This window comes from Medicago sativa, chromosome 4, assembly GCF_051527215.1.
Source record: "Medicago sativa cultivar Bolivia chromosome 4, Bolivia_mono, whole genome shotgun sequence".
Lineage (NCBI taxonomy): Eukaryota > Viridiplantae > Streptophyta > Magnoliopsida > Fabales > Fabaceae > Medicago > Medicago sativa.
The window spans coordinates 81,038,761-81,058,926 of record NC_140752.1 but is presented as its reverse complement, the minus strand read 5'-3'; the positions used below and the strand labels follow the sequence as shown (position 1 = coordinate 81,058,926).

The 20,166-nt window shown below is 33.5% G+C and overlaps 3 protein-coding genes across 4 annotated transcripts; 1 reads left to right on the top strand and 2 right to left on the bottom strand.

Moving 5' to 3' along the window:
- Positions 1 to 1,336: 1,336 nt before the first annotated feature.
- Positions 1,337 to 7,980, top strand: LOC146932527 (F-box/LRR-repeat protein At4g14103-like). The gene is made up of 5 exons (XM_085704219.1): positions 1,337 to 1,507; positions 1,620 to 2,589; positions 2,682 to 2,920; positions 6,904 to 6,985; positions 7,210 to 7,980. Exons 2-5 carry the CDS (start codon positions 1,642 to 1,644, stop codon positions 7,408 to 7,410), a joined length of 1,470 nt encoding a protein of 489 aa, XP_085560345.1. The 5' UTR covers positions 1,337 to 1,507; positions 1,620 to 1,641; the 3' UTR covers positions 7,411 to 7,980.
- Positions 7,981 to 11,672: 3,692 nt separating this feature from the next.
- LOC146932526 (kinesin-like protein KIN-14D) lies at positions 11,673 to 18,098 on the bottom strand. 2 transcript variants are annotated; one of them, XM_085704217.1, is made up of 16 exons: positions 17,512 to 18,098; positions 17,378 to 17,422; positions 17,084 to 17,278; positions 16,546 to 16,669; positions 15,928 to 16,088; positions 15,354 to 15,542; positions 15,176 to 15,250; positions 14,849 to 14,995; positions 14,627 to 14,759; positions 14,403 to 14,515; positions 13,606 to 13,767; positions 13,301 to 13,521; positions 12,903 to 12,984; positions 12,719 to 12,823; positions 12,513 to 12,617; positions 11,673 to 11,987 (listed from the first exon to the last, which is right to left on the bottom strand). In XM_085704217.1, the coding sequence occupies exons 2-16, from the start codon at positions 17,420 to 17,422 to the stop codon at positions 11,826 to 11,828; spliced, it is 2,019 nt and encodes a 672-aa protein (XP_085560343.1). In that variant the 5' UTR covers positions 17,512 to 18,098; the 3' UTR covers positions 11,673 to 11,825. The 2 variants fall into 2 exon arrangements, with proteins under 2 accessions (XP_085560343.1, XP_085560344.1); XM_085704218.1 differs by having other exon boundaries at positions 14,403 to 14,512; positions 17,512 to 17,709.
- Positions 18,099 to 18,509: 411 nt separating this feature from the next.
- Positions 18,510 to 19,913, bottom strand: LOC146932525 (protein DESIGUAL 2-like). The gene is made up of 3 exons (XM_085704216.1): positions 19,677 to 19,913; positions 19,213 to 19,418; positions 18,510 to 18,852 (listed from the first exon to the last, which is right to left on the bottom strand). The coding sequence occupies exons 1-3, from the start codon at positions 19,773 to 19,775 to the stop codon at positions 18,663 to 18,665; spliced, it is 495 nt and encodes a 164-aa protein (XP_085560342.1). The 5' UTR covers positions 19,776 to 19,913; the 3' UTR covers positions 18,510 to 18,662.
- Between the last annotated feature and the right edge of the window lie 253 nt (positions 19,914 to 20,166).

Below are 20,166 nucleotides of genomic sequence, written 5' to 3'. Positions count from 1 at the left end.
AAAAAAAAGGAAATAGTCATGCTAATTGCCATAAGAATTTCTTGAATTTGGGAAATCAATCTATGTCTGGCCAATTAGATTAAAGAAAAAGGATCATTTTTTATGTTGCTATGGACATGAAATTTGTCATCATATCAAATTCCATATTCTTCTCCAAAAAAACTACAGTTGATATATTTCGGTACAATAGTCATTGCTTACGTAAATTCAAGATAACATTGTTCTGTAGCTATAGCTAAATTTGTTGGAGTTTGTATCTAATTTGAATGAGTTCCTTGATATGTGGAACTGTTTAGTGCCTATTATTTTATAGTTAGCTGACGCTGAAGGCATCTAGAATCTATACTAAGTTGGTCGGTTTTTTTAGGTTCAAGTTGGGACTAAATTTCTGTGTTGCGTCATCTCTTATGTTGAGGTAAGTGCCTCAGACGTACTTGATATTGAGCCACAAAATAACTGGGTTGGGTCTTTTCAGCCCTATATCGATACAACATATAAACATTGAAATGAAATATTTAGACTATTACTTTTCCCACCCTGTGTCTTTCCTCGCGAGCCCTATTTTTTTTTCTTTCTCAAAATACCCCTTGTCCTGATAACAGAATCCGAACACATTACTTGCATGCATACATAAATTGAACTAACCTTCCATGTGATGTTCCTCAAGGATTCAAATGCGGTCCGTTTGAGCAAGATTTCACCGATTTTGGTTTAATTTTTGCAGTTCCGATTTTGGGATTAGAGGGAGGGAGAGAGTAAGTGAAAAGTGAAACTGTAAAAATGGGGGGTGAACGCCCTTTTATACTTCGAATGAGTCCGGAATATGTAATCCGGACAGGAAGTTAATATTCCGGAATATGTATTCCGGAGGGTAATTTAGTCATTTTTCCAGGGCGCGTGAGAAGGGCACAAGGTGGGAAAAGTAATAGTCAAATATTTATTCCATTTCGTTATGCTCGTTTTAAAATATACATAAGATTGAATCGAGTGAAATGGAGTGGTATGTAGTTATATTACATCATCGTTTGGCTACTTTTTATAAAATGTATAATTATAAAAAAAATCAAAAAATTACAATAATCAACTATTGTATTTGTTTTGATTTTTTTTTTTAAAATTATTTATTTGTTTTCTATTATTTTTAACTTTATATAAATACATGATTTTGATTGAGTCAATTCAATTGGACAGTGTTACCCACCTTTTACCGATGGATAAACAAAGATTTCCCGTTTTTTATATAATATAGTCCATCTAATCATGATCGGATGATGACTAGGCTGCTGACTGGGATCTATGACGGTGGAGAACCTTTATCGCTCAATCCAAAAAACTCAATTTGGCAGTTCCAAAAAAAAAAAAGTCATATTATGATAAACAACGATGATTCCTCCATTAACATAGAGAGAAAGAAAAAACACCTTCTATGCAGCCTCGTCGTTATCCATCCGGCGTTCCATTCCGATCTGTAATTCATCAGATCAGAACTCACATCTCACTCACCAAGGTATTCAAATTCTCATTCCTCTTTTTCATAATCTAGGTTTTCTCTTCTCAATTTCACAATCGCTTCGTTTTCCGTTATAATCATTCAATTCTACGATTCTTTTTATACATAGGTACATAATTATCTGAATAACAATGTCAAATTCAGTGTCGGAAGATGATTTAACGATTCCGCCGAAACCGCGGAAAACAAAGAAATTAAAGCAAGAAAATGAAGAAGATAATCTGAGTGATTTACCAGATTGTGTTATTCTTCATATATTATCGTTTTTGAACGCGAAAGAAGCGGTTAGAACTTGCATTTTATCGAATAGATGGAAGAATGTTTGGAAATGTGTTCCTACTCTTGTATTGCATTCATCTGATTTTTCAACTTTCAAGAATTTTACTAAATTTGTTTCTAAGATTTTGTCGCATCGCGATGGAACAATTGCGCTGCAAGAGCTTGATTTTGAACGTGTAGGTAGTATTGAGCCTCACCTTCTTAAGAGAATTGTGAATTATGCTTTTTCTCATAATGTGCAGAGATTGGGAATTTCTGTGAAAGGGGATATTTGTCATATTCTGCCTTGTGTTTCTTCGTGTCGGACTTTAACGTCTCTTAAGCTTTCTGTTTCACCTAAAGGGAGGCATAATTATGGGAGAACGTTGTTTCCGAAATCTTTGGATTTGCCGGCGTTAACCAATTTGCATCTAGGGAATTTCGTCTTTTGTGCTAATGATAAAGGCCGAACTGAGCCCTTTTCGGGTTTTAACAAGTTGAATAGTTTGGTCATTGACAATTGTACGGTGAAGGATGCGCAGATTCTTTGCATATTAAGTGAGACACTTGTCAATTTGACTATGCGTAATCATTCTTCCGATGTTTACAAAATCGAACTATCCGCCCCAAGTCTTAGCACATTTGCGTTTACCGGAACCCCTTATCAGAAACTTTGTGGGAGCAATCTTTCCTCGGTTAAACAAGTGAATATTGATGCAGAAATGTTGTCTAACTACACTGAGCCTCCTTTGGTTTTGCTTAGCTGGCTGTTAGAGCTTGCTAATATCAAATCATTGACGGTCTCTGCGAGTACTCTTCAGGTACCTTAACTTGACATTTTTGAGGATTTACTTAGACTTGCTTTGAAGTATACTTTTTGTTTGTTTCTAACTTACTAACTCTCATTGTTCAGGTTCTTTCTCTAATTCCTGATTTGTTGAAGGATAAGCTCACTTCTTTGTGTAACTTGAAGTCACTTAAAGTACAACTAAAACCACTTTCATACGGATTATCCATGACCCTGAGAACGGCCAAGTTACAGAAAGAAGTTAAAGCAGGGCCGGAACCATCTTCACCCATACCTGATGGAATAGTGGACTTTTTGATTCAAAACTCACCGTCGGCAGAAGTTGACATCGTAGATTGCTCAAGGTGAAATGTGCATTCAACTTTTTAATCAGAGATTCTTATAACTGGTTTGGTTTTTGCGTCCTTCTCTATTTTTATTTCCCTATGTGTCTATGGTTATAACAAATAATCTGTCGATAAGTAAGTCCCTTTCGTAAAGAAATAAATTGCACATGCATACTAGATGATTGTATCCAGTAGTACAACTTGATAGAGATATAGCTTACCATACTCACTCTATTAATCGTATGCACCGTTTATGCTACACTATATCTGTTGTAGCCGCTGGAAGTTGGTTAGTTTAGTTACATACTGCAGAGTTGTTAGTTTCGGTTAGAAATGTTAGATTCTGTTGGAACCTCGTATGAATAAGAGCTCAATGCTCTCTCAAGGCTAATAAATCAGATTCAGTAATCTTTGAACACCAAATTCCTTCATTATGTATGTGTGTGTGTGTATAATTATGATTATGTACACATGGGCAGCCCGGTACACCAAAGCTCCCGCATACACAGGGTCCGGGAAGGGGGTCCCACCATTTTGGTGTATTGTCAACAGCCTTACCATGTTTTTTACACAAGAGGCTGTTTCCAGGACTTGAACCTGGACGTTTCAGTCATGTGATATCAACTTTACCGTTGCGCCAAGGCTCCCCCTTCATATATGTATATATACACTGCCACCATGGCAACTAGATCTTGCAAAGGCTGCTTCATGGAGATTAATGTTTCACTTTCACATTCTCCACCGCCACCGCAGAGGTATATTCTTCCCGGCCGCTTAGTGCTGAGCGTAGGTCCACTTGAGGATATACCATTGCCTTAGTGAAACCCAGGCTTCATGCCTCATCGATTATTTTCATCTCCTACAAATCAAGCTGTGGCGAGTTTCTTTGATAAACTCAGCTTCTGTGAATAACATTGTATCTACAGTTTACACACTCTTCCACCTTACTTTCATTGTAGCACAGTAGGCTTGACGATGTCAATTCTAATGTTTTGGTTTATGCACTCAATCTTCATAACACTTCAGCATCGAATATTAATAGCGTGGAGTTTTGTGTTTCATGTTGTATGGGAAAATCTCACAAACTACCCTCACTTCCATCTCCCTCAGCTTATTTTGAGCCTCTTGAATTACATTTCTGTGATTTTAGGGACATCCCCTGTGCAGTTCTCTATGGGCTATACTTGTTATGTGTAAGTTTATATTTTAAGTAAACTACAAGTGGATTTATTTCATCAAAAAAAGGTCTGAAACTGTCAGTTTTCAAACAATATAGAATATAAGTCATACTTCCATTTATCTCATTAATAAACTACTTTTGTCCCATGAAGCATCGACCCCGAACTCCCTTACAAACACTGCTGCGCAAAACTCCAAATTATACATTTCTTAAGGTCTTTGGCTGTGCTTGTTTCCCTATGTTAAGAACTCATAACTCTAATAAACTACAATATTGGTCCATTGTGTACATTTCTGGGCTACTCCTTATGTCACAGGGTATAAAGTCCTTGACAGAAATGTTGACTCTTTCGTGAGTCCAAGTCCCCATCTGTTCCACCAAAAAAGTCTCCATCAAGTCATTTCTCCCCGCCCAAATGTCTCCTGGTGTCATTCCAACAACCTGTACTCTAGTGTTTGATGTGCAATCTTTCCTGTGTGGCTCTCAGTCCTTTGGTTTCCTGGCAACATGCATCAAATCCTCTACTTCCTCTCAATCTGTCCGTGCACCTACTCCACAGCCTTCATCTACTACTTCCTTGAGTACCATTGATCCCAACTACCCTGTTTATTGTCCTACTTTGTCTTCTCCTCCTCTTTCTACTCAGCCCATGCAAGCACAGCCCAAGTTTGGCATTGTAAAGCCTCAACTTCACCCCACTTATTGCTCACTACAGTAGAACCCACCCCTCTCTTAAGCCGGCCTTGTCCTCTTCCAACTAGAAAATTTCAATGCTGCAGGAATATGCTCTTTTGTTCTGCATCATGGTTAAACCATTGATGCTCTTAAGGGAACAATTGATTTTGGCTTAACCTTGCTGCCAGCCCATCTCAGATCCCTACTATATTTGTATGCATTTTCTTATGAGGGTTAGGTCTCAGATGGTGATTATCGCAAGTCCGCTTCTGGTGCTTGTACCTTTTCGGCCTCAATTTAATTTCATGGTGGTCCAAGAAGCAATCGCTTGTAGCAAAATCCTTAGCAAAAGCTGAATAAAGAAGTATAGCCATCATTGCCTCATAACTCTTGCAGGTTCATTCCTTGCTCAAGGAACTTCTAGTGTGACCTCCTCCAATTTGATTGTCTATTATGATAATAATCACTTATTCGAACACAACTTAAGTGGATGTTCTATAGCTATTAACGATATAAAATGAAAGTAATTTATTGGTGGTTCGAAATAAATCTTTATATTTAGGTGAATGAAGGTTCGTGTCAAGAAAGTTAGAACTAATATACTGAAGAAATGCCAAAGCTAGACTCAGTGTATAATGAAATGATATTTGATACTCAATTAAAATGCAGTTGTTGGTGGTTTGAAAATAATTTTTATTTTGAGATCAATGAAGGTTGGTGAGATGAAAGGAAGAGAGCTAATTCTTAGATGTTGAAGAAACCATGAATGCAGAACTAGTTATTAGATGTTGGAGTCTTGGAGAAACACATAATCTAGATTCTTTTGTGCGTAAGTCTAACTGATATTCCATGGAAATGTCTGTGTAATGTGTCGACCAGTTTGAATTTGCTTATAGCTCATAGAAGCTTTGCAACTCAGATAATGTATTAGCTCTTAACATAAGAAAAAGCTTGTGTGTGCTCTAAAATACAATCACATGTAAGACCATTTCAAATTAGTATCTAGCTCATACGATCTTTGTAACAATAAATAATAAGTTATTTGCAAAATTATTTAAAACTTGTGAATACAGGATCTCCACCTACATCTTTCAAAAAAAAAAAAGGATCTCCACCTACATAAGAAAAATGTCGATATTGTTTCAATTTCTGTGGTCGTTTCTTTAAAAAAAAAAATTACTCCTTGTAGTATTATTTCAAAAGTTTTCTTCTCTCTAAGTGCTTATTGAATGGCTTATCCAAACTAACACATAGTATTGTTTATAGTTTATCATGTGATTTTCTTAGTCAATAACTAGTCCTTGAAGAACAAGACTGTTAAGGAAAAGTGGGGTGCTGCAAAGAAGCCAAAGTTTTAAATGTCTTTTGTTTGCGCATTGGGAGTTGCATGTACTGCATGCTTCTTTGCTTGCAAGTTCACATTTTGTTGATGTGATTTTGTTCCTAACCTTCTGTGGATGCTTCTTTGATGTGATTTAGAGGGTAGGAAAGGAGAATGGAGAGGGCTGAAATTCATCCTCTCAATGTTGTGGCTCTTTTCAATTCAGGGGAGATTTAAAGGGAATAGAAAATGAATTTTGAATATTTTTAGTATAAATGTTTGGAAATTTAAAACTACACTTCACCTTTGCCATTGTCGTACATTACCCTTCACCATTGTCCCCAGACACTTTCCTCTACCATCATCTTTGCATGACACCCCTCCAACAGTTCAAGAAAATTTGGTGTAATTGAAGGAGTGAAGTCAAAAGTTTGATTTTCTTTGAGGGGATAGGGTTCAGGAATCTAGGTATTGGGACACATAAAATTTAACCTATATGTTTGTTTGATTGAAAGCTGGGTTTCGATTGTTTTGACGATTCTGGTGCAAATTATCATATGGTCTTGATATTTTCATTTACTTCCCCTTTTTTTTAAATGTAATTGGTCAGAACCTTAGAGTTATAATATTAAAATGCACTCTTAGTTGCAAAATAAGGAAATTGAGCTTATGCAAAGTTGTGGATGTTACTGTCTGAGCAATCCTTTCATGATGTTACTGTCTGAGCAATCCTTTCATGTTCTGAAGAATTTTCAAGCTTGGTACAGTAATGGATAGATGCCAACTGCATTACTTTATACTAATTAGGAATTTGTATCTATCTAGGTTCGGCGGCTCCTTTGACCATCTGCCTCCATTTCCCGTGTCTTCCATTTTTCCTCAATTCCTTCAGCCTTCTTCCTGTGAGGTATACTCTTTTTGCTTAAATTCTTTATTAATGTATATTAGAAGATATTACTATTGTTGGTCACATTTTTATGGTTTTGTGATGAATGTTCAGTTGTATGCTCCTTAGAATATATGTTCGTGTGTATTGGATAGGATTGTATGTTTAATTATTATAGGTTTTATGCTATGGTTAAACTATTCATTCATAGATATAATTGAACAAAAGCTTATTGCATATCCCAGTCTGTTGTGGATGACCTGCGCCAGCGGATACAACAGTTAGAGCAAGCAGTATTGCAAGTGCAGCAGTATATTCAACTAGCCCATGAGGAGATATCTCGGGAGAAGGAGGAAATGTCTGCCATCCAAGGGCATATGTCGATGTTGTCAAAGACCCTTGCTGCCCTAAAGCGGCAGATGCAGACTATGGGGCTGTGGCAATGATGTCAAGACCATCAGTGCCATTATCATAATGATGGCGATGGCAATGACAATGATGGTAGATTTTAAGAATAGCTAAACACATTTTTGTATTGGTATTTTTTCTCTTCCCTTTGAATTAGTTTAATTTTGATTTTTTTCCTTTCAACTTTTTAATAATTGATTACTCACTGTTGCTCTGAGACCCTAAACTTTAGGGAAATCTAAAACAAGCTTTGGGGCAAGCTATAAGCTTTCATACAATGGAGCACACCTCCACCTTCAGTAAAAATGTAGATAACAGTTCCGGTCTCCATCGCTGAATCCATTGGGTTTACCAGAGTTGTGATGAAAAAGCAAGTATCTAGGCCTCTAGGCTCTCGTAACACATAAATTATGACCTTTTAGTTTGTCCTTACATAAAGTTCAAGAGTTTTTTTTTTTTGGTGCTTTGGTGTGTATTTTTTTCTTTTTTTGTTGAAGGAAGTACTTTGGAGTATTGTCTGAGTTGCAGTATTATGTAGGCAAAATTAATTTAACATTTAAGTTTATATTTAAATAATTATCAGACTTAATTGTGCTTTTGGCCCTCAACTTTCACAATTGTGCAATTTTGGTCCTCCTAATTTAAAATGTACGATTTTGATCCCTCAACTTTTTTACATTTATGATTTCGTAGCCCCCGTTCATTTTTTTTCCTAATTTCATTCAGTTGGCAATTTCTTAACGATGTGCAACATTGTCACTATGCCTGCATGGATATTAATAAATTTAAACATTAAAAATATAAAATTATATTTTAATTAATTTTAAACTGAATCTAAAAAAAATGAATTTTAAAACCGAATGTTTGCCCTCACCAACCAGTTTAATATATAAATGCTCACTGACATCCCACTTTGTGATTCACGCCTTGTGAGCTTAATCTATATCTTTCAGGGGTTCATTTAACTTGCACCACTATAAGTTTTGGTCCAACTTGGACCACTTAAATGACCCACTAGTGTAGGTTTTGATCAGGTAATATATATTTGCACATTAGAAGCTAAACACATCGGTAACAAACACCCTCAACATTATTCTCTCTCCCGCTAATGTAGGTTTTGTAATTTTTTTCTTTTTTCGAATGAAGGTTTTGTAAAAAAATTATATTGCTTAAAAAATAACTTAAACATAAAATTTCATTGTTAACTTAAGTATTACACACAAAATTTATTTTATTTTAATTAATTACTATCCCGTCGAATTACTCTTAACTAAACGTAAACCTTAAACCAATTTTCCAAGCTGTCCTAAAACTCTTTTACACAAATAAACTTTTTTTTAGGAACAAATAAACCTTCTATATTCAGTCAAAAAAGCTTTTATATTAAAAAAAATATATTAATAATACAGACTCTATGTTTGATTTTAATTTTTCTTTATAATACAATATCAATTTATTGTTTTGTAGTTTAACCCTACCTTTCGTCAGTCGAAGGAATAAAATTTATGTTGACGTTGAAACCGCAAAAAATCCGTGCAATTAATTAATTAATTAATTAATTTTTGTTTAGTAGTCTAGTGAGTAAAATTCATCGGTACATATCCTTTAAAAAAAATTCACTTCTTCATATATTATGAATTGTCCCTATCAATTGAGTCAAACTCACAGGGATAACGTATAGAGTATTAAATTTAATTTATATTGTTCAACCTAAAAAAATCCATAAATACACAATAATTGAAATTAACAAACTCGATAAATATTAATAATTTTTTTTCCTTTCAAACTATTTTAACTCTTACATTTTTTTTCACAAATCTTATTTTATTTTCGGTAAAAATATTTCAGTGCTCATTTTCTTTTTTAATTTATCCAACACTTGAAAGTTCAAATTTCACAGATGATTATGTGGTCAATATTTAAAAAGAAAAATTATTTTTTATAACTGTAAATGTATATTTTCTGCTCTCCACTAATGAAAAAAAAAATTAATTTTTTTTCAAAAACAATAGTCAACAATATTTTTTTACAAAAATATTCAACAATATTATAAACACAACTTAAATAAATAACAAATAAACGATATAGGCAACCATATTCTATTGCAGTTTTATTTAAGCCCCCCATGTATCTTTTGCCACAAAATGGAGCAAACCCACCTTTCTATAAACTGACAAAAAAATAGTAAAGGTATGGTACAACCAAGTGTAGGTAAGCGTGAACATATTGCAACTTGATGAACAAGTAGTGAACTTTCAATCTCATCCATTAGAATATATTAATAATAAATCTATGGTTCACAACCAACTGGTCCAAGTTGGACCCAAACTTTAGGTGGTCCAAATTAAAAGAAACCATCTTTCAGATCCTGGGTTTCACGTTAAACTTGGAGTAAATATTAATTTCCAATGATATAATCAAATTATTTTGAGTTGGCTTTTGGTTGTCCAAAAATGGAGATTTCCCGTGGAGGTTGTTCTCCTAGGATTAGGTTAGATCATTTGAATAACAGGGATTATTTGATGAAACACGTTTACGACAAGCTTTAGAATTGCAACCTTTTGACATTGTTAGAGAAATGCTATGAACAGTTTTTTTAATACTCTAATATCTACTCTTTTATTGGGTCAAACTAATATGTAGTTTATATTTTAAAAAAGATCTTCACGTAAAATATTAGAACTTCTATAAATTTTATAAATGAGTGTTAAAAAGAGTGTTTCTTATTTGTTATAATCATAATCATGAAATTCAATCAATGAGTGCTTTAGATATTCTTAAGAGAGACAGACTATGACGTGGCAATTTTGGGTAAACATTTTTATGTTGAATTGCCCCTAAAAGAAATTATGTTGAATTGCTTGGTTGGGGTAAAAAGTTTCGGTTTTGAAATTCATTTTCAATTTAATAAATATTTTTATGCTTTTACATTATACATCACTAGCGTTCAAACAGATACTCTGTGTATGTCTATCTAGTTTTTTTTATTGTGTTAACGCGTGCAAATTTTAATTTTGATTAAAATTATATGTATAGGTGTTTGCTATTTTAAATAGTAACAAATTAGTTATGTTTTACCAATAAACATTGCTGCACAGGTTCACGTGACATGAAGTAACCTAGATTTAATTGAAGAATTCAAGCAAGAAATGAAGGTTGTATTTTTTTTTTGAAAGAAATGAATGATGTGTTTGAGATGAATGATCTTAGAGATGGAGGTCATTCACAAGAAAAGAGATTTTTATTTACCAAAAGAAATATGCAAAGAAGATTCTAAAAGAAAATTATCTTGACGAATGTGAAACAATGGACACTCCGATGAATCAAAAGGAGAAGTTCATCAAGGAAGATGGAGCTGATAAGGTCGATGAAGTTCATTTCAAAAGCTTGATTGGGTGTCTACTTTATCTTACATCTTATTTCCAGTTAGCTTGTTGTCAAGATATATGCACTGTGCTAGTGAGCTGCACTTGAAAGCAGCAAAGAGAGTTGTACCATATATCGAAGCATCCATTATGGAGTCAAGTCTGCAAAGTAGAAGACTTAAGGGACATTTGGTTCTTTTTAATAGTGATTAGGTAGATAGCTTGGATGATATGAAGAGTGTACCTCAAGGTATTGTTTCAATATAGGTTTAGGTGTTTTCTTTTGGTGTTCAAAAAAGAAAGTACCTGAGTTTGTAGCTGCAACAGTAGTTGTAGTCAAGCTATTATGTCAAGGAATGTTCTAGCATATTTGGACATGAAGCAAGAGCACATCACAAAATTATTGTTGACAATCAAGCAGCGAATTTCAAAATCATACAATCCCAGTTTCAGGGAAAGACTAAACACTTCAATGTTAAGTTTATTTTACTTAAGAGAAGGGCAACAAAAGGGTGATATGAATTTGGTTTCTGTAAATTTGAAGACCAATCTATGGATATATTTACCAAGTATTTTCCACTATACGGATTTGAATATATGAAGAAGAAGCTAGGAGTTTCGGAGCCTCAAGACAAGGAGGACTGTTGAGAACATGCCTCAGATGCTATCAAATTAGCTTCCTGTTTTATTTCCTAGTAGTGTTCCTAAAATCATGCAGCATTATTTTAATTTGTTATGCTTCCAGTGTATTGAAATATCAGTTTAATTATCAAATAAATGCAACCTTTTGCACCGACGCTCTCATTCGTTCGATTTATTTCAAAAATAACAAAAATATTTTGCCCAAACTTCATTATCATTCCAAAGTCATGACACAAAGAATCCATAATCAAAGAAAAAAATGAATAAGATTTATTAAGAATCAAAAGGAAAAATCTAAAAATAATAAATGTTTTATTAAAAATAAAGAGTGTAGAACGAAATAATTGGATTTATTTTGCCCTCTATTTCTACAAGAAACATGTGTATGATAATAAATGTTTTTATTTTTATTATATTATTCTTAGTATTTGAACTCAACCAAGATTCTAAACATTGAGTGGATGTCTAGGTCTGACATTGTGAATCCCCAATTTCACAGCATTGACTCTAGACGCAAATCGAAGAGAGCAAAGTGACTCGTCAATTGAAGATTGATCAGGTGAGATGTTGACAAACATCAAAGTTTTGGAATCCCCTTCAAGACATGGCTGCAATCCGACAATATAAATATGTTATGGGAGCACTGGATGAAAGTAAAATCATATTGAAAAGTGATGTTCAACAATATAATTTTATAAAGTCAAACTGACACAGTGTTATTGTAGATTGTGTTATGATTGGTATTATTCCTAAGTTCTAACATGAGATGATAATCAAGTCCATATTCTCTGAAGGGAGTGACTTTCTTGTTTCAACGGATTAAAGCGGTATAAAATACAACACTTAAATATTTGTTAAATAAGTAGCACAACATCATTCCAAAAAAAGTAAAATAAAAATCATTTTTCTCCTTAATTGATGCTTTTAATTGTTCAATTGATAAAATCATATCCCATAAGTATATTAGAATCCAATCTTAAGAAATGATACTGCAATGAAATTTTATTTCATCGATAATTATACATGTAACATCAGTGTAACTTTTTTCTCTTTTAATTTTTTTTAATTTAAAATTAACAAGAACAGTCTGATTAATTCATCAATAATGCAAAATTATATGGGTTTTTATATACCTGAAGTAGGTGTGTAAGTTTTGAATCCCTGAAAGGAACATGCTCTTCTTTCTTTGCCAAAGCAAATATGACATTGCTCAAACAGGAGAGACTTTGGTTGATAGCCTGAATATGACAACAATGAAAATAATTAGTTTATTAAGAAAGTTGAATCATTCACCAGGAGCTCAAGATCATAAATATGCAAATCAAATAGTAAAAGACACCTGAGTTTCCTTCAAACGTTCCCCAGTGGCCCCACTCCTTGAAAGTCTTTCACTTCCAGCCAAATCAATCAGGTTTAAGACACCTTGTACTTGTTGTTCAGTGTTCTGCAAAACAGAAATAAATGCATTATGAAATAAATAATAAGGATTAAGCTGTAACAAAACTTATCGTGAAGGCATGTACCTCGTTTATACCACATATGCGCAAAGTAACGACAAAGTGGCTTCTTGATGATTGTTCATTCATTTGTGTTCTTCCCATTGACCTGAAGACACAAGAGGGTAATGATTTCTTATTTCCTATGTTTCATAAATGAAACCACCAAGCTATATGTAGACTCTAGTAGTGACCAAGTACAACAAGAGCATATTGTATTTTATATATTAATTGTAGATACTCTAATTTAATAAAATATATCTAAACTAGACAACTTCAAAAAGTGATAAGTTGAATGGAAATAGTATTTTCAATACGGAAGAAAATATGCAATCTTCATGTATTCATTCACCCACAATGTTTATTCTTACACCATATAAAGAAAACATTTACAGGATCCTAATATGGAGCAAACACAATAATACCTGATTTGGGCAGCCTTTTGGAGGAGGGAGGAAATCTCATCGGCACTACAAACATCGACAATGGTGAGGTCCAAAACATGTGTGTTTCCATTTTTGTCATGTCTAATAGTGTACTGTTTTCCATGAACACTATTTTCTGCTCGTGTTTGGTCAATCCCACTTGACCGATTTGACAATAACAAATCTTTGATGGTCTCATTATATATTTCCAATACTGATGCCTAGTAATATGAATATGAAAATCAGGTTCAGCTTCCATTTATGTGACACATGTCAACATGAAAATGAGAATATAGTACACCAACCTGCATTTTGTAATTCCAGCCCTGGTCTTTAAGAGACTGACTGGTCTGGAATATCTGTTCTAAAGAAAGTGGTATCATCCCTTTGAGATCTGGAGAGTCAGGCCTACCCATCATTGTATGGGTTTTTCCTGAACCTGTTTGTCCATAAGCAAAAATGCATACCTAGCATAATAAACAGCCATGTCCAGATCATTAATTTATACCCAAAACAAAACAACAAATCAACAAAAAGAAGCCAAAGAATACGTGAAGGAAAAGGTAAGAATCTAGTAAGCCATGTCAATATAAGGGTACAATCCACTTCACTTCCATGTGGCGTCTCATGACAGATAAATGTTTTTTCAAGAAATAAACTGAATTTTTTGTTGTCCACAGACACATCCAAGATATCAACCACAAGAAAGTTGGAGGTATTAAAATAAAGTCTCCTCCTATTTGAACAAAATATCATGCCAAGGTTCATAGGAAATATAAACAAATATAAAGATTGTGTACTTAAAGTATTGATGGTGGAGCTTTTTTAAAACGTAGGAGGTTTTTAAAGGCAGAAGTGCAGACCACAGGGCGCAGACACAAAAAACCTAAAGTAATTAAATGATAATATCATATAATGAAGTGCATAATCATCAATCACCAACGTTAAACATTCAATCAATAAATTACTACTGCATATTCAATATTCATACAATTTAGTTGTGCTACAAGTGACAAGAACACTCAAAAAAAATTCTGTAGGATCTCAAACACAAGAATATGATTGATAAATTATGATGCGAAAGGAGGCAATGTAGAATTACCTTGTAGCCATCAAGGGCACTCTGCACCAGTTGTGATATTTCGGTGAAAACGTCATGCTGAGAGGCGTCATGATTAAACACCTTGTCAAATGTAAAAAGCTGTTTCTGTCCTGCTAATTTTTACAGGACAAAATTGTGATACTTGACTAAGCATAATATTGCATTGCATGAAACTCGTAAGAAACAATAGGAGTGGAGTAGCGGTAAAGAAATATGTGTTATACCATTTTGTTCCAACTCAATGCCCCGGCCAAGCATTTCTATTGACGTAGGGTAATAAACAACCGTCTTCGTTTCTGAACGGTCTCGTAGTAAAGGTCGTACACGACAAAACACACGAATATTTCCTTTCAGCTCCTAGAAATAAAAATAATTTAGCTTTATAATGTCTTACAGTTGACAAGAAGCTTTAGATGATCTAAAAAGTAAAACGAACCAAACATTACCAAGACAGTGTTGTGCAGTTTTTTCCTTAGCTTTTCTCCTTCAACTACTTGAAATTCTTTATCTGCCAATTGATCTTGTAGTTTACGAATGAATCTTTTCTGCTCTTCAAACGTTGCTCTTGTTTCCATAGCAGATAAATCAGCCATCTAGCCAGAAGCCCCAGAAAGAAAATATAAGTTAGTGTCAGTTTTGGACATCTATTTATCATAGATGCACTCAACTTGAAAAGCAAAAACCATCATAAACATTTTATCATTTATTTATGAGAAATTTTTAATAATGGTACAACTCTCCATATTAAATATAATAAAACCCAATTGCATTACCTCTAACTTCTCCCTTTCAGCATGTAACTTTTGCTCCAGTATATTTATTTTCTCCTTTTGAGAGGAACAAGTCTCCTGTAAAGGAAACACACTATTGTATAAATCTACTGAACACAAGAGTACACGAATAATAAATAAACGATCTTAACATAGGTGACAACAAAATAAAACAACGAACCTCAAGTGCCTCTGTTTTACTTGCCAATTTATCCAATTTTGAGTATGTTTCATATTTAAATTTTATGTATTTTTCCCGTTCTAACATGACATCATTTAGTTTTCCTTGTAGGCGATCACGATCATCTGTAATTTTTTTTAGTTCTTCTCGGAACATTTCTTTATGCTTTATAGCTTCACTCTGTGAATCCTGAGATAAGAAGAAAGGGATCAACGCAACACAAAAAATGAGAGGCTTGCAACAAAAATATGGAAAGGAATTGAATACTATAAATAATGATAGAAAATGCAAGCCTTAATTATTTCCTCTTCGCAACAATGTTACTTATAACAATTCAAAATTCAAGTGCTTGAAAAGGAGGAGGCTAATGTTTTGGCCCAGTGAAGAGAGTTGCTAGGCAAGATAGCAATGGCTAGCTTTTCCCAGCTACTCTCCTTCAATTCATTCTTTAACGAAGCAGCAAAAAATTTCCAATAGGTTCACAAACATTTTCATGATTTGGTACATTTTCAAATGTCAACGTCATACAAATACTAAATCGACAAAAAAAAAAAATCATATTGGAACAACTTACTTTAAGAGATTTCAATCGATCCTGCAATTCCTTATTAAGATCTCTTGTATCATTAAGGCTCTCAGCAATGATTGATTTCTCTGTTTCAAGTCTTCTATAAGCCTCGTTAGCTGAATTGAGATCTGATTGAAGCTCCTCGGTCTTATTTTTCATCTCAATCTCTGAGAATAAAGCAATACGTGATGTTTAAATAATTATTCTTTTGTTTGAAACCTACTCAAAATAAATACTTTCAGGGATGATGAATAAGATAAAAGCAAAATAAAGATTTTTGGTTAATCATTTACAAAGATTATGCATAAAAGTGCAAATATTTATAAGCTCTGTACAGTGCCAAATTATTGCACAGTCACTAGAGAACTACACTATTGACTTTCCTATTATATAAGCAAACTACTTCACCTAAATTCACAATTGCTAGTAACACAATATACGACAATGATATTAGCTTTTTTCATAATCCACACAGAAAAGCGCACACAAAATTCAGCAACCTAATCAGTCACAATATTTAGGGCATAATAGCCAAACAAGTCTCTCCGCATTAGTTTTGGTCTTTTGGAAACAAACATCCCAACACAATTATATTTATCACAAAAGACGGAAGAAAAAATATACCAGTATCAGAACACTTCTTAACAGCAGACTCAACTTCAGAATGAAGCGTTTCAATCTTGTTGGCGCACCATTGAACACAAAGCTTAAGCCGCTTAATAAGATCCACCATCTGCTCCATTTTTTTCTGCGTATCAAAAACATGAGGACAGACATCCAAACACCCAAATAAGTTCCATAAACAACACCTACTTTTATAACATTAAAAGATAGATTAAAGCCCCGATTGGATAAACAACCTAATTAGCTTAATTTGCAGCTTACAGCATAAGCAAGTATGTGTAAACTATTTTCACAATAAAATGTAAAATATTAAAATTAAAACAGCATTTTCATATAAACCGCTTAAAGATAAAATATTTGAACATTTCTAGCAAAAAGCTATGCGGGAGAACATACGAAAATAAATTGAACAGAACATTTGAACATGCCATAAGCCGTTTTCAAAAGTTCTCCAAAACAGTCTCACAAGTGCTTATAAATAAACTCGAATAAGTCAATCCAAACGGACCCTTGAAAAATTGAGTAAGATAAGACAAACCTTATTATCAAAAGGAGTTCCCTTTTTCATCTTCTCATTAAGCAATGCCTCTATATCATCTTTTGTGAACTCAATTGCGGTTGAATCGATTCCCTCTACATTACTTGCAGTAGCGTTGTTCACCATTGCAGTTAACGGCGCTCTAGCTTTAGCTCTACCAGACACTCTTTGTCTCTCCATCTCTTCAGATCCAACCTTTTTTCAGAAATCATAAGAAATTAATCACATTCGTTCAATTCATTGATTAAATCAATAATCTTTAAAGTAAAAATACGAATTTGATAAATGACTTACATTGGAGTGGTTTTGAGGAGGCCGGTTCTGATTCCGAGAAGCCATCTATAAAAAAATTAAGCTTTTTGAATATAATTCGTTGACTACATGATAAAATTAGGGAGGAATGAAATTGAAATGGACAAGATTCGTACCAGTTGACGGAGTCAGGAAGACGATGGCGAGAAGGTAGGGTTTGCGGAGGTGGAGTTAGAAGAGAAGGGGGTGTGATTTGTGAAATTGGGATTGGTGGCTCGGTGAAGGAAACAGCGCTGCTGTGTTTGTTTTTCAAAATGGAGATGAGATTTTGAAACCAACGGTCTTTTCTTTAATTTTTTTTTGTTTTTGAAATTAACGGTCTTCAAACGTAATTCCTCCTAAAAAACACTAGTAACTTTTTTTTTTTTAAGAACTTATTAATTGACTTTAATTTATTTTTTTTTGACAAGATTTAATTGACTTTAATTGTCTTGCACTCTTATGGTAAAATCAACAAATTATGACTATTGCACTACCAAAAAAAAACAAATTATGACTATTTATAAGAAAAAAATAATAATTATAATTAATGTCAAATATTTTTAAGGAAATCCTAACAAGTGCCTTGACGCAATTTTTTTTTTTTTTTGGTACAAAAAATATAGCAAATGATCTTAACAACACTTTAAATAACAATTTTTCTAAAAAAAAAAATATGTATTCATTGTATTGAAGATTTAAATATTTGACTTTTTAAATGAATAATTTTTTATTTTAAAATCCTTAAAGAGTCTCTTCGAGACCACTAGTTAGCGAGATACATATTTTTATACTCCTATTAGCAAAACAAATTAAAGATTTGATTGTTATAATTGATTGACATTGTAAAAGAAATTTACACTAACAATGTATATTTTCTTTTAAAAAGGACAACATAAATAATTAAAACATTATTAATTAAGAGTTTAACTAGAATAGTGCACAATTATTTTACGCATGCATCAAATGATGTGTTGTCATGTCAGTTAATGAATATGACAAACACTAATGGTGTTGGCTTAAGATCTTGGAATGTGTCTCTCTCAAGGTCTTAAGTTCGATTCTTTTCGACGTCAATTTAGATAGGCTAGTTTGTCTTCTTCAAAAAAAGTAAAAACTATGTACAAATCTTTCATCGGTATCACTCTATCGCATATCATAGTAAGTATATCACTTCAATAGTTGACCTCTAGAAATAAACTCATGCATGTTTCATGTTTTCATCACCAAATTACAATTACACACAAAAATTAATTAAGAATGGTCTACTAGCTACTACATTTCCTTGTCACTTGTATTCTTCCCTTCTTGTGGCCGTTGCTGAAACATAATAAGCAACAGTAAACAATCCATGAATGAAACATAAAATCCCTCCAATGGATAAAAACCGATGATTTGATATCCCACAAGATTCTCTCGATTTTGAGTTGGCTAATGTGCCTATGATCAGCATGGAGAATGCAACTCCTAATACTATCCTGTAAACAACAAATTAACATCAATTCAATATCAAAGTGCAAAATGTGCCAATTTAAAACATCATTAACATTTTTGTCGAAAAAAAAAAAAACATCATTAACATAGCCACACATGTTGAATACAATTAAATTTAAGGAGCCTAGATCCTTTACAACCCGTATGGTGCAGCCGGTCTAGGCTGTTTGATTATATTTAATTGAACGGTCTAGAACTGGCTCAGTCGAACGGACTACATCGTGTTGTACCTTTGAAGACGACGAAGAAGACAATATCCAATTTATTTAAGATACACGAGAGAGTTTAATGTTTATCATTGGATTTTTGGTACATGCATGGTGCAGAGTAGAGGTTGGACTTACCATGAGAAAATTAGGAAAGCCATTGCTAATTGTCTATTGGATGCGGCTCTTTTGTATTCTTCTTTAGACTTTATACAAATGCACCCACCAAGCATGTGAGCAATTGCATGAGCCAAGGCCAAGAGAATTGAAGCACTCAGTCCTAGCTTGAAAGCTTGATAGCTTGGGTCCCTACACTCTAGTACCCAAATCTTCAAATCCTTCACCTATTTTCATCACATAAGATAAAAGAAAAAGAAAAATAATTCTATTATGAATAATTGAATCCCTAATTGAGATATATATGATTTGTCCATATAGTGTCAACTAAGTGGTAAAGTTTTGATTTTCTGTCTTCAAACGACAAAGTTCAAATCTCATCGGAAACGTTGTAAAGTGGATATTAACGCCACTTTAATAAATAATAATTTTTCATATTTTTATTTCAAAAAAAAGATATGTATGATTTATGACTTTTGCAGTACCTTGTTTTGAGCTATTTCTGCTTGAATTCCAAGTATGCCAGCAACAACATCCATGAGAATGACAACAATACATACAAGGAAACCATAGTTTCTAACCATTTTCCTAAAATTCAAAGGTGGTGCAAAAAATAATGTTAGGTACCTTGTTCTTTAACTCCTCACTTTAATAGTTAAGTATAATCTGTTAAAATATTGGAGGAATAAGAATAAAGATTTGGCCAGGTTTGCAATGTATTATCATGTATGGAAGAACTCGCTTATTAACCCTTAAAGCTACTTTTTATTAACCTTAAAGCTACTTTTATCCTCATATTTTTTACTTTATTCTATCTTTGCATTTCCCTTTGTAATATTCCTTCCATGAGGCATACGAATACCAGAGTTTCACCAGCAAGGAAAGCCCAAATTCGCGGGCATGAAGAATGTCCAGCTGATGAGAATGAAATGGAACCTTATTGTTGAAGAGTCTCCCTACTTTAATTTCATTTCA

Bases quoted from the DNA above. Each gene is read 5' to 3' on its own strand.
- LOC146932527 (XM_085704219.1), top strand. From the start codon at position 1,642: ATGTCAAATTCAGTGTCGGAAGATGATTTAACGATTCCGCCGAAACCG. The intron at 2,590-2,681 runs GTACCTTAACTT...CTCATTGTTCAG, and splicing joins TCTCTGCGAGTACTCTTCAG to GTTCTTTCTCTAATTCCTGA. The intron at 6,986-7,209 runs GTATACTCTTTT...TGCATATCCCAG, and splicing joins TTCAGCCTTCTTCCTGTGAG to TCTGTTGTGGATGACCTGCG.
- LOC146932526 (XM_085704217.1), bottom strand. From the start codon at position 17,422: ATGGCTTCTCGGAATCAGAACCGGCCTCCTCAAAACCACTCCAAT. The intron at 15,251-15,353 runs GTTCGTTGTTTT...TTTCCTTTACAG, and splicing joins GTAAAACAGAGGCACTTGAG to GAGACTTGTTCCTCTCAAAA. The intron at 11,988-12,512 runs GTATATAAAAAC...GTCGGATTGCAG, and splicing joins AACTTACACACCTACTTCAG to CCATGTCTTGAAGGGGATTC.
- LOC146932525 (XM_085704216.1), bottom strand. From the start codon at position 19,775: ATGGTTAGAAACTATGGTTTCCTTGTATGTATTGTTGTCATTCTCATG. The intron at 19,419-19,676 runs GTACTGCAAAAG...TGATGAAAATAG, and splicing joins CAGAAATAGCTCAAAACAAG to GTGAAGGATTTGAAGATTTG. The intron at 18,853-19,212 runs GTAAGTCCAACC...TGTTGTTTACAG, and splicing joins GCTTTCCTAATTTTCTCATG to GATAGTATTAGGAGTTGCAT.